This window comes from Theropithecus gelada, chromosome 1 (assembly GCF_003255815.1).
Source record: "Theropithecus gelada isolate Dixy chromosome 1, Tgel_1.0, whole genome shotgun sequence".
Classification (NCBI taxonomy): domain Eukaryota; kingdom Metazoa; phylum Chordata; class Mammalia; order Primates; family Cercopithecidae; genus Theropithecus; species Theropithecus gelada.
In genome coordinates this window covers 214,664,947-214,678,901 of record NC_037668.1, presented here as the reverse complement: position 1 = coordinate 214,678,901, position 13,955 = coordinate 214,664,947, and the positions used below count along the sequence as shown (strand labels likewise).

General features: G+C 40.8%; 2 protein-coding genes across 9 annotated transcripts in view; one reads left to right on the top strand and one right to left on the bottom strand.

The window, feature by feature from the left end:
- The window catches only part of RGS7 (regulator of G protein signaling 7), a 577,395-nt gene that overhangs the window by 471,491 nt on the left and 91,949 nt on the right, over nt 1–13,955 (top strand). For all 7 annotated transcript variants that reach the window (XM_025399630.1, XM_025399608.1, XM_025399600.1 and 4 more), the window contains 3 exons: nt 12,058–12,122; nt 13,638–13,714; nt 13,822–13,903. In XM_025399630.1, the coding sequence (XP_025255415.1) occupies nt 12,058–12,122; nt 13,638–13,714; nt 13,822–13,903 (224 nt within the window). The remainder of the gene's footprint in view (nt 1–12,057; nt 12,123–13,637; nt 13,715–13,821; nt 13,904–13,955) is intronic.
- On the bottom strand, nt 1,698–3,541 carry LOC112633191 (prohibitin). Of its 2 annotated transcripts, XM_025399648.1 has the most exons (2): nt 3,079–3,533; nt 1,698–2,727 (listed from the first exon to the last, which is right to left on the bottom strand). In XM_025399648.1, the coding sequence occupies exons 1-2, from the start codon at nt 3,493–3,495 to the stop codon at nt 2,677–2,679; spliced, it is 468 nt and encodes a 155-aa protein (XP_025255433.1). In that variant the 5' UTR covers nt 3,496–3,533; the 3' UTR covers nt 1,698–2,676. The 2 variants fall into 2 exon arrangements, with proteins under 2 accessions (XP_025255433.1, XP_025255427.1); XM_025399642.1 differs by having other exon boundaries at nt 1,698–3,541.

Below are 13,955 nucleotides of genomic sequence, written 5' to 3'. Positions count from 1 at the left end.
AAAAAATCAAAAAGTTTTTATAGTCCAGGTATTCAGTGTTCATAGTACACCTTTCTTATCCTAGTAAATCTTCTTTTATCAAGGTATATGATCCCATATAGTAGTTAACTCTTACTTTATGACAGTCTTTATTATTACTATGTATCAGAAAATTAAATAATTAAAAATTATTTTTATAATATTATCTCTAGTTGTTTTAAAATTCAATTTCCCTTGCATTTAATAAATGTTTCCTTTGCTGTTTAATCATAAATTTTAAAAAGAAAATTCTCCAAATCATTCTTTAACTCTTCATTCTTACAAGTGCATTGCTAATGTCTAAATCTTTAAATGAATGTTAGATTTTAAAGTACTCTATTAACATTAAATTTAAAATAACTTTATTTGAAGAATTATTTTGAAAACCTTGGGGTTTTTTTATTATTATACTTAAAGTTCTAGGGTACATGTGCACAACATGCAAGTTTGTTACATATGTATACATGTGCCATGTTGGTGTGCTGCACCCATTAACTCATCATTTACATTTGGTATTTCTCCTAATGCTATCCCTCACCCCCTACCCCATGAGAGGCCCCAGTGTGTGATGTTCCCCTCCCTGTGTCCATTTCTTCTCATTGTTCAATTCCCACCTATGAGTGAGAACACATGGTGTTTGGTTTCTGTCCTTGCAATAGTTTGCTCAGAATGATGGTTTCCAGCTTCATCCATGTCCCTACAAAGGACATGAACTCATCCTTTTTCATGCCTGTGTAGTATTCCATGAAAACTCTGTTTTTAAAGAACATAATTATCTTTTTCTTTAGCATGAAAATAAGAATAATTGCAGTATGTGTTTTTTTAAATCCAAAAATCATTGTGGTTCTAAATATATGTCTATTCAGCATAAATATAATTACAAAATATATTTGAGTCTTGGGGTTAATGTTACAAGTAACAATTGACTAATACACCATACTTTCCAGAAGTTTACCCAAAATTTTCCCTCCGTCTTCCTGCAAGGAATAAAAAGAAAACAAAACTACAGGAAAATGAATTATTAGAACAGGGTGGAAATTAGAATGGTACCACACACTACTCATTTGAAAAATTAACATTTTTCTGGAATCGGTAAAATTTAGCCAAATGGAAAGGACATGGCGGTGTCAGACTTTCTCGAGAAATTAGCATTGGATGGAATTCTGACCAACCCCAGTAGGAATTCCCCATATGGATACATGAGGGCTGGAAATAAGTTGTCCTCGGGGGACAGAAAGGCTTTCCCCATCTTGGAGCAAGGTTTCTCAGGCATGAACGTGGCACCGGAAGAGAAAGCTTTGTCCGAGACCTCAGTTTACAGAGCAGCACAGGCTCTCTCAGACACTGGGGAGCAAGTTCGAGGGTAGAGGGGAGACACTGGGAGGAGAGCAATGCCGTGGCCTTAAAGGATTGTTGCAGTGGCTGGTCAACAGCTGTCATGGGAAACCCAAGATGAATAGCATTTGTCTCTATTTCAACTTCATCAGTGTAGCAGCCTCACTTAGAAATGAGCAAGCAAACTTCAAAGACCAGAGATAAGAGTAACTTAAAATAGTGCTAGGAGCGATGGCCCATGCATGTCAACCCAGCACTGTGGGGGGCCGAAGCAGGAGAATTGCTTGAGCCCAGGAGTTCAAGATCAGCCTGGGCAATGTGGTGAGACCCCATCTCTACAAAAATTTTTTTTTTTTTTTTTTTTTTGAGCCGGAAGGTCTGGGTGTCATTTATTGACAGCAGTTTATACACATTTGTTTCCTTCCCATGGTTGCTTCCTTCCCAGCACAGGCATAGAACCCCTGAGAAGGGCAGTCTCTGAACGAGGGAGCCAGGAACGTAGGTCGGACACATCTTTGGCAGGCATGTTCAGCCCCAGCAGGATGCAATCCTTCAAGCTGGAATTCCACTGGGCATTTGAGAGGGACCAAGGTGGGGGGTAGAGAGGAAGTCTTCGACAGGACTCACATCTCGGTCCAGGCCTCCTCTCTCACTATCCAAGTCCATCCAAGTTTTAGGACCCTGGGGGGCAACAATCAGGCCCACCCACCTCAACAGGGGCAGATTCTTCAATCTGTGCCCAGTTCACACACACCTGTTTCCGCTGGTCGCACAGTTAAAGAGAATCAGCCTTATGGTAACAGACAGACCACTTCCTCTCTGCCCCTCCCCGGCACCTCTCTTCAGCGGCATCTGCGCAGGAACTGCTGGGAAGACGGAGGCCTGCCGCCTTCTCAGTTCAGCCACATGTGCCCTCATCCGCAAATCTTCCATCAGCAACAGGACAGAGGCCACACGTGGACCCAGGCAGACACCTGTGCTCCCCAGTCCATCACACACTGCCCCGCCTGTGTGCTGCCAAATGCTGGTGCCCAGGCCGGAGCTCCAGCAGGCCCCGAATTGGGACCTAAAGCTGGTTTGCATAGGCACTTGGCAATTTTTGGTAGGGAGGTGGATAAAAAAGTAGATGGATGTGAGAAGAATGAAAGTTTCATTTGATAGACTAATTAGAGATCTGAAGTGATTTTACCTTTATTTCCTTCACTTTAAGCCAATCATGAAATTTCACAGTGATTTCTGGGGTGGGGGCAGAAGGAAGGCGGTGTTAATAATCATCGGGGCTGTGGCCCAGTCAGCCCGCGGAGGTGCAGGCAGGGTGGGCCCTCACTGGGGCAGCTGGAGGAGCACAGACTGCCCCGCTGGCAGGTAGGTGATGTTCCGAGAACGTGAGAGCTGGTATGCGATGTCCTCCGCGGCTTCCAGCTTGCGCAGCTCGATCAGGCCATCCCCTGCAGTGGCCAGTGAGTTGGCAATCAGCTCAGCCGCCTTGGAGTCACCCTCAGCAGAGATGATGGCTGCCTTTTTTTGCTGCTCAGCCTTTTCCACCACAAATCTGGCCCTCTCTGCTTCCTGCTGAGCCACCTGTTTGGCTTCCACTGCTTCTGTGAACTCCTTCCCGAAGGTCAGATGTGTCAAGGACACGTCATCCAGGATGAGCCCAAAGGTGGCTGCTCGCTCTGTAAGATCGTCGCTCACCTGCCTGGAGACCAGCTCTCTCTGGGTGATTAGTTCTCCAGCATCAAAGCGAGCCACCACTGACTTGAGGATCTCGGTCGTGATGGACGGCAGCACACGCTCATCATAGTCCTCTCCGATGCTGGTGAAGATGCGAGGAAGCTGGCTAGCGACGGGCCGGAAGAGGATGCGCAGTGTGATGTTGACATTCTGTAAATCTTTGCTACCAGTGATGACCGGCACATTACGTGGTCGAGAACGGCAGTCAAAGATAATTGGTTTCTGTACCCATGGGATGAGAAAGTGAGTCCCTTCCCCTACCACAATGTCCTGTACTCCACGGAACCGGTCAAAGATGACAGCTCTGTGCCCAGCATCCACATTATATAAGGCAGAGTTCACCACGCCTCCTGCAACAGCTAAGGCCAGGCCAAACTTGCCAATGGACTCAAACACTTTGGCAGCCATGTTTTCTTCTGCTGGACCCTCTCACACCTGCTTCCACTCTGACCCAAAAAATTTTTTTAAATTAGCCAGGCGTGGTGGCATGTGCCTGTGGGTCTCAGCTATTCGAGAGGCTAAGGCAGGAGGATTACTGAAGCCCAGGAGGCCAAAGCTACAGTGAATAATGATCGTACCACTGCACTCCAGTCTGGGTGACAGAGGGAGGCCCTGTCTCAAATAAAATAATAAAATGAAATAAAATAAGATAGGAAATGCCCAGTCTCAAATAAAATAATAAAATGAAATAAAATAAGATAGGAAATGCCTAATTTAGGAGCATCTGAGGTTTGATAAAATAATTTCAGCAAACGTAGACTTTTTTTTAAAAACCACTGTTCCAAGACAAATTTTTCTGGCCTTAATTTTCCAAGACACCAGCTTTCTCTGCATGCCCTGCAGAATCTAAATAATCGTGATAAAAATATTTCCTGAATGGAATGTGAATGCTATAATTATTTTTTAAAACTATGACAGAGTTTATGATAAATTCTAGTAATTAAAAAAGTCAGAAAGACTGGAGGGAGTGAAGATATGCTAATTTCTCCATCATTTATGGAGGGAAGCAATAAGAAGCAGTGTTTCATTTCCGAGATTAAAATTCAAGAAATACATATTTAAGCACTTGTACAAAGATATGAGAATGGCCACTAGTGGAATGGTAACAAATTTTGTCCCTTTCCAATTATAAAAGTAGGAATTAAAGAAAACTCATTCCGTCTAACAAAAGGTAGAAAACAAAAGAAATACCATCAGAGAGAGGGAGACCGATGGAGACTTGAGGAAAGGAATACCAAACAACTTTCAAAAATGAACGGGGATTTTTAAATTCATCTGTAGAAAGAACAAGTCTCTTTAGGTTTGATCCTAAATAAAATCCACGAATATCTTTCCAGAGGACAGAGAAGTAAAACACACTGACTCATTTCAAATAAATGGTGAGACAAAGATATACCAGGCAAATACATACAGAAAACAAAATTTGAACTTGCAATATTGGTCAAGTAAAAAATAATTCAAGGTAAAATGTATTAAATTGAGCCCACATTAGTGAAGGGGACAATCGATTCATAGACATTATTTAAATTAAAATCTGTGATATGAAAACTGTTGGAGATGAAAGAAAACAGACACAGAAATCTATTGAAGGGGTTGGACTTTAGCACACTTCTCTCAAGCCAGATTGGCAAAAATTCAAGTCTGGAATGAGGGTAGGAATATTCATACATTACTGGACAAGTATTATGGGACAATTTTGGCAGTGTCATAAAATTCAAACTGTGCTTATCGCCACAACCCCTTGATACCATTTCTAGGGATATATGATTAGAGAAACTTTCACTGGATCATTCTTTGTAATAGAAAAAGGAAAAAAGAAAAAGAAAAAAGAGCTTGCATATTTAGTAATAGGAATATGACTAATCAGTATGAGCTACATTTATAGGATAGACTATAGCAGTTAAGGGAAATGAGCTACATCTATTGAAAACAGCCTGGGTAAATCTCAGTAATGTTATTTTAAGTGAAAAAAAGCAGATTGCAGACCATGTACTGTTGATGCTGTGTGTGTGTGTGTGTGTGTGTGTGTGTGTACACCAAATCAATGTTTACTTAAGTATGCTGAATATTGTCTGCGTTGTTTCGTAAAGTTTTGCCCAAAACCTGGGGAAAATATGTATTTCCTACATACATACCTAACACTGGTTTTTCTCTCTCATATATTAATGGGCCTTAAGTTTAATTTAAAAATGTTAAATATCCCAATAGAAAAATCAGCAAATTATAGTTAATTCACCAAAGCCAAAAAAAAAAAAAAAAAAAAGAAAGAAGAAAAGAAAGAAGAAAGACAGAAAGAGAGAGAGAAAAGAAAACACAAAACCTCAAATGACCCGTAGACAAATGTTTTCACTCCCCAACTATGTTTTGAGCATCTACTATGTGCCAGCTACACTGCTAGCCATGCAGATTGATTGGTGAACAGAATACGCAAACCTCTGTCCTGGTGGAGCTGACATTCTGGTGGGTCAGTGGAGGGAAGGAGAATGGGGGAGAAAAACTGAGAAGTTAACTACATAAATGAACGCATAAGTTGTACGTTAGGACATGAAAAGTTGTGTGGAGAGAAACTGGGAAAGGGGCTGGGTGGAGAAGGGGGAAGATATTCCGGAGAGAATTCAGTTCAGCTCTGGGGTAGGGCTCTCCAGAGACGGAAAGGAGAGAAGACCTAGGGGACATCTGGTGTGAGGCTCAGGCAGGCAATGGAAGATGAACGGGAAGGAAGTCCAGAGGGTCACTTAATGGGGAAACAAGGACTGTGGCTTTTCCTAGAGAGAGACGAGATGGGAAATAGTTGATAAAAGGGAGGGTTTTGAGTACACTGACTATCTGACTTATGTCTTAACAGAATAACTCTGGTGGCTTTGCTGGAAATAGACTCTCCGGAGTTGAAAAGCATCTGAGATATGCTCATGTCTAAACTTGGTGAAATTTGGTTATAACGATCACAAGTCTTGGAAGGCGCGTGGGCCCTGACTCAGCAATACCCTCTCAGGAAACTGGCAATTTCAAAAACAAGTAAAGATACGTACATAAAGACACGTACACATACACGCGTATATGTTTGCACAACGGTTAGCATATAATAGCAAAATAATAGCTGTCACCCAAATGTCCAATAATAAGAACTCATTTTAATAAATTACATTACATCTCAGCACTGGATTACCACGAAATAATTTTTTAAAAAATATTATAGACCAGCACTTATCGATATGAAAAGTTAGCCACAAGACTATTAAAGAAAAAAGTTTATAATACAGCATATGTGGTACAGTTTTAAGCACACTTAAAATAAATATATGCATATAGATTTTGTATACAAATAGATATTCATATATGTATTAGCAGATGTATATATAAAAGAAAAAATCAAGACTATAGAGCAAATAATGACAGAAATGGTATTATAATGAATTTTTACTTTATATATTTTTCTGTATATCTTTTACTTTATATATTTATATAAATACTTTACATATATAAATATATAAATGCTTTATATATTGTTTATATACTTACTGTATATTTTTTACTTTATATAAAATAAAATCAGTATTTCGAAGCAATACCTGAACTTCCATGTTCATTACATTATTCACAATAGCCAAGATATGAACTCAACCTAAGTGTCCACCAGCCGGTGAATGGATAAAGCAAATGTGGGACAGAAACACAATGAAATACTATTCAGCCTTTAAAAATGGAAAAAATCCTGCCATTTGCAGCAACATGATGTGCCTGGAGGACATTATGTTAAGTGAAATAAGTCTGGCACTGAAAGACAAATACTGCGTGATGTCACTCGTGTGGAATCTAAAAAAAGTTTATCTCACAGAAGCAGAGAGTAGAATGGTGATTAGCAGGGGCTGGGGGCAGGGAGCGGGGAGATAGTGGTTAAAAGGTGCAAAGTTTCAGTTAGAGGATTAAGTTCTGGGAGACTGTTGTATAGCGGGATGATGATAGCTACCATTAATACTTGAAAATTGCCAAGAGAGTAGTTTTTGTTTTGTTTGTTTGTTTTTCATTTGAGACGGATTTTTGCTCTTGTCACCCAGACTGGAGTGCAATGGTGGGATCTCGGCTCACTGCAACTCCCGCCTCCTGGGTTCAAGCAATTCTCTCCTACCTCAGCCTCCCGAGTAGCTGAGATTACAGGCACCTGCCATGACACCCAGCTAATTTTGGTCTTTTTAGTAGAGATAGGGTTTCACCATGTTGGCCAGGCTGGTCTGGAGCTCCTGAGCTCAAGTGATGCGCCCACCTTGGCCTCCCAAAGTGCTGAGGTTACAGGCATGAGCCACTGCGCCTGGCCCAGAGTAGATTTTCAAAGTCCTCATCACAAAAAGTGGTAAGAATGTGAAGTGATGGAAATGTTAATTAGCTTGATTTAGTCATACCACAGTGTATAACCTATATTAAAACATCACATAGCACAACATAAATATATGCAATTTTTCATTTATCAACTAAAAATATAAAAATATTCTTTTTAAATGTTAAAATAATAAAGGAAAGCTCCTGTGAAGCACATATTTATTTTTGTTACATACCAGATTTAATTTTTTATCTCAGCAATAAAATTCAAAATCTCCATCAAATATAATAAAGTTCTATTCCAATGAAATATCGCTTTTGAAGCGATACCTGAACTTCCATGTTCCCCTTTCCTCTCCTACACTCCAGCCCCAGGAGGATTAGAGGTGAGAGTTCATGGTGAGAGTCACAAAAGGGAGTCGAGGAGGGGAGAAAGAAGCCACTCACACTTCTTCTCACTCACACTTCTTCTCACTCACAATTCACTTGATTATTTGATCATTACTTGAGATGAACATTCTCATTAATAACTTGGTACCCTTTTGTTTTGTTTATAAACAGCAAACGTTTATTTCTCACAATGCTGGAGGTTGAGCAGTCCAATATTAAAGTGCCAACTGATTTGATGTCTAGGGAGGGCCCACTTTCTGGTTCATAGACGGCACCGTCTCGCTGTGTCCTCACATGGTAGAAGGGTGAACCAGCTCCTTCGAGTCTGTTAATAAGAGCACGAATCTCATGAAGGAAGGCTCCATCCTCATGAGCCAATCACCTCTCAGATAACTTGGGACTCTTTGAATTACCCAAGCATGAGAAGGAAGATTGTACAAACTGCCTGGCTGTTTAAAATTCAGGAACAAGGGAAGAATGAGCCACAAACTAAACATTAAAAGATTAAAAAAAAAAAATAGAATAGCATGACAATGTAAGTTAATTTGCATTACCTGGGTTGTAAGTTGCGTAATTTTAAAATATTTATTGGAGTTTTGTAGTTCCAGTCTTGGTGAATGATATATTCCTACTCCTTCCACATTTTGACACTGGGGTTTTAGTGATTTTCTTGCTGACTTGTGTGATGTGCTTTCACACCTTTGTCATGGGCATCAGTGTTGTCTGAGAGACCGCTCCGGCTTCTCTAGAGCTTTATAAAATTAAAGGGGAAGACCTGATGTCAGCAGTCACTCTCTATTCTGCTTCTACTCAAAGATGTGATCCAGAAACTTTGACTTTTCCATCTAAGTTCTAAGTTGCATTTAGGCCAAAATCTATGCCTTATCTATGCAGCTTTTGTAGCCAGAGTAGCACTTCCGGCCTCCCCAAACTTCCTCCCACTTAGTGGCATAGCCTCCTGTTAAATTACTTGTTTGACCTCCCAAGTCTTCCAAATTGTCTCCTAATGATCACCCAGCAAACTACTGCAGGGAGATATATTTAAACTTGGTATTGAAATTACATCTTTAATAATAGAAAATATTTTAAATAGAACCCCCAAAATGGCATCATTAGTTGATATTTTCAATATTTTGTCACAGCAGAAAATATTCAGGGTTATGTTAAAAAAGATTCACTCTTTTGGATCTGGGCCTAGGTCTATACATAGCACAATATAGAGCATGTTCAGTGCCAAAATAATTAGGATTGGCACAAAAGCACTTGGCCTTAGCTGTAGTTTTTTTTTTTTTTTTTTTTTTTAATGGAGTCTTGCTCTGTCGCCCAGGCTGGAGTGTAGTGGCGCAATCTTGGCTCACTGCAACCTCTGCCTCCCGGGTTCAAGTGATTCTCCTGCCTCAGCTTCCCCAGTAGCTGGGACTACAGCCGCACGCCACCATGCTTGGCTAATGTTTTTTGTATTTTTAGTAGAGATGTGGTTTCAGCATCTTGGCCACATTGGTCTTGAACTCCTGACCTTGTGATCCACCCATCTCGGCCTCCCAAAGTGCTGGGATTACAGGCATGAGCCAATGCGCCCGGCCTGAGCTGTAGTTTTGACTATGCATAAGTGCATTCATTTTGTCAATCTTTAATGAATTGGGAAATTTCCTGAATTGGAATCCTCTTTGATCTACTTGGACCTTCTGCCTCATCCACCTCTTGACCAATGCTGGTACTCTCTGCTAATACAGAATAAAAAGTATAATCTCTACCTGTCAACATACAGCATTTGTGTCTGGACTAGACCGATGAGATCTGGGCCTATCCAGTCAAGAGCATATTTGCTCTATCTTCAGCAGTTACCAGATTATTTTCTACACTGCTAACTCAGACTTGTACCTTTTGCCTCTTTCTTTCTTATTTTATTTTATTTTTTTAAGAGACAGAGTCTTGCTCTGTTGCCCAGTCTGGAGTGCAGTGGTGCAATCATAGCTCACTGCAGCCTCGAACTACTGGTCTCAAATGATCCTCCTTCCTCAGCCTCCCACATGTAGCTAAGACCACAGAAATAAGCCACCAGGCCCCGCTTCCTGTCTTTCTTCATACCAAAGAATCAAGTAGACATTTAGGGAAATTTTATCACTTAAGTTGATTTGACCCCGAAACAGCTCCTTCTGAAGATATCCTATTCATTCATTTATTAATTCTCTCATTCAACAAATATTCGTGATACCATTACTTTATGCCTGGCACTGTCTGCCCACACCTTCATTTTGTTTCCTAGGGAATTAAAGAAAAATCACATCATAGGACACCTGTATTACAGGATGCATAATGTCTTTGTGAGGAGTCATGTAAAAAACGAAATCATTCCACTCTTATTTTAATGCATTAGTGTGTCTAATGGTGAGAAACGTTTCCCCAGAGGGAGCTGATTTTGCAAGTAATAAAGATTAGATGGACAGAACCAGTAAAGCAAGGAGAAGCTAATGCAGGAGGACACAGGAGGGGTGACTGATGGAGGGCATAGCTGGGGCTTGAAATTTCATTAGAGGTAATTCCGCAGGAAAGCTGAAATTATTCAATTAGATATTTAAGAAGATTCGATCTTTCTCTCATGAAGAGACACCCTCAGGGGTATTTCACATACGCTTCCATTTCTTTTACAACTGCTTAGAACATTTTAGATATTTTATTCAAGTCACAGTGGCCTCTATAGTAAGAGGTCCTTTGGGAGTAAGCATCAATTATAACGAATTAGGAAATGAACACATCATGTCGCTTTTGTTTATGAAGTCTGACTTTTAGAAATTACCAATATTAGTAGAACAATAAAATTATTATGGTAGATTATACAAAGATGTGTTCTAATACAGTATACTGGCTTCTTAGCCTTTGTAGGAATGTCAGCATCATTCTGTGGTTGGCTCTCTGCTTCATCTTGACTTTCATACAGGAAACCTTACAGAAATTGAGTAAATAGTGTCCCTGTTTGCACCGGTCTCAAATTTTCTGTGTAGTGTGTTTCCTTAATGATACCAGCTGGACGTCATTATCCAAAACTAAGGGTGGCACCATGTAGTGCAAAGGTGATATTTCCAAGGCAACCTCATCGAGGTAGCCTTATAATAAGTAATATTTGACAGTCCTCATCCAATGCATTCACTCAACATCTACAACAGATATAATGTATCTTGAGTTTCATGAGACTCAAATATCATGCATATTTAGTGAAAAACAATGACAAAAATATTCTGGCAATTGGGACTCTACCAGAGGGCTGCAAATGCCTTGAGGTTGTCATGAGAGTCACTAGAATACCCTGAAATAATTGAAGAAATGTGCTCAATTGCAACACTGCTGTCACCACCTTCTCCCATAAATCTGCTGCCCAGAGGGACTTTTCATGGCAGCCCAGGCCATTGACTCCTCAGGAAAATGGAAATACTGTGGAAGGTAGGTAAGATGTTATGTCCTCCTCCTAGTAACCAAACAATGAAAGATGGACTCTTGTGAAATGAAGCAAAGAAGATGCCGAGAAGTCTTCAGTGTACATGAACAGATTGTTTCAGTTGACAGTAGAATCTGGACATCATTGAATGTGCCAATAATTCATAATTTCCTTTTTGCAAAATGATTTTACTTGTATATATAGATTTTTAAGTTCATTTGGTGACCCTTTTAAAAGGTTTTATTTTCTCCTCTTATTTGTTGAAGATGCTAAAAACTGTGATGACCATTTAATAAAAATGTTTAAATGATTATGGCTCATGCCTATAATCTCAGCACTTTGAGAGGCCGAGGTGGAAGGATCACTTGAGCCCAGGAGTTGAAGACCAGCCTGGGCAACAAAGCAAGAAGCCTCTTTACAAATAATAATAATAATAATAATAATAAAATTAGCTAGTTTGGTGTCTCATGCCTATAGTCCCAGCTACTCGGGAGGCTGAGGCAAAAGGATCGATTGAGCCTAGGAGTTTGTGGCTGCAATGAACAAGGCTCTTACCACTACACTTGCTTCAGCCTGGGTGACAGAATAAGACTATCTCTAAAAAAAAAAAAGTTACCAAGTTTCTTAGCATATGTATTAGGATACCATAAATACCATGATGCTTGAATTTCAGTAATAATGTTATTACAGAATTATTTTTTGTCTAAGAAAATGATCAAAAATTACAACTTGGGAAAAAAGTGCGATCGTCTTGATTTGTAATGTTGTACTTTTACTTATAGTGCCATGGTGTTGATAAGCAGGCAAGAAATGATTGATTTTTTTTTTTTCAGCCGTTTACCTCTGCAAGAGAACAATGCAAAACAAGGCACGACTGGAGCTCGCAGACTATGAGGCTGTAAGTACCAAGGACCTTCTGGCAAGGACAGTCATAGGATGCACAGCAGTAAGGCCCACAGTCTTTTCTGGGCAGGCTGTTAACTCTCCATTCATGGATCTTTTTTCTTTTCTTTTCTTTTGAGATGGAGTTTCACTCTTGTCACCCAGGTTGCAGTGTAGTGGCACGATCTTGGCTCACTGCAACCTCTGCCTCCCAGGTTCAAGTGATTCTCCTGCTTCAGCCTCTGGAATAGCTGGGATTACAGGTGTGCGACACCACGCCCAGCTAATTTTTTTTTTTTTTTTTTTGAGATGGAGTCTCGCTCTGTCACCCAGGCTGTAGTGCAGTGGCGCGATCTCGGCTCACTGCAAGCTCCACCTCCTGGGTTCACGCCATTCTCCTGCCTCAGCCTCCCGAGTAACTGGGATTACAGGTACCCACCACCACGCCTGGCTAATTTTTGTATTTTTAGTAGAGACGGGGTTTCACCATGTTAGCCAGAATGGTCTCGATCTCCTGACCTCGTGATCCGCCTGCCTCGGCCTCCCAAAGTGCGGGGATTACAGGCATGAGCCACCACACCTGGCAGCTAATTTTTATATTTTTAGTAGAGACTGGGTTTCACCATGTTGGCCAGGCTGGTCTTGAACTCCTGACCTCAGGTGATCCACCTGCCTCAGCCTCCTAAAAGTGCTGGGATTACAGGCGTGAGCCACCGCGCACAGCCTCATTCATGGATCTGAAGGGTCAGATTTCCAGGGATCTGGCATCACAGTGGGCTCATGAATTCCTGTTTACTTACTTCCTCTCTTCATTCACATTGCGTGTGGCAAAACTCTAAATACATAAACTCAAAGTATAAGAGGGAAGCATATCTTATTTTCTAAAATCGACTTAACTGTCAAAATGTCAGATACATCCTACATAGTGAAGATATCCAAACTCTGAGGATTAAAGACCATTTACCCTGGGAAAGAGTGGGTTTTGCCAAAATTTTATCTGCTGACGGTGATCATCAGCAGATAAAAGTCATCTGCTGTCATTTGTGCAGATGGTTGCTATGTTAGATTTACTGAATTCAAAGCACTGTGTAGGAATAGGTTGTGGGCCGCCAGGGTGTTACATGTATTGTGAGGAACTGAATAGGCTGATTGCATGCGTAGTAGGAATGTATTGCTGTTCTGTTCCTCTATAAAGTGTGTACAGAAAATTCCAATGGGTTCATCTGGAGCACCTCCTTATGTACCAGGTAATTTTAGTATTTTGCAGATACATATTGGATTTTTAGTCCTGTTCTCCGAAGTCAGTAATTCAAAAAATTGATATTTGTAACAGGTTTTTCTGCTTCCTCCAAGACTGACAATATGAAGATGAGCTGAATTCAGGGAGCATGGCTTGTCATTGAGAACCACAGTACACTTAGGGCTTTAGAAACTCTCTGTTTGTTTCCTTGACAAATACAAGTGGTAACCAAGCTAGAAGAGAGCAGTGAAGAAGAGCACTGAATGTCCTCACGTGGGGTATGTTTTTCAGGAGAGCCTGGCCAGGCTGCAGAGAGCGTTTGCCCGGAAGTGGGAGTTCATTTTCATGCAAGCAGAAGCACAAGCAAAGTGAGTCCTTGTGAGTCTTTTGGAAGATTTGTTCAAGTTGTGACCTTTTTGTCCAGAGAGGCACTACAATTAATACTAAATGTTATCCATTGTTACCGTGTTGACAGAGTGGACAAGAAGAGAGACAAGATTGAAAGGAAGATCCTTGACAGCCAAGAGAGAGCATTCTGGGATGTGCACAGGCCTGTGGTAAGCAAGCGTCACGCTCTCATCTTGAATCCGTCTTCTCTGTGGGAAGAGA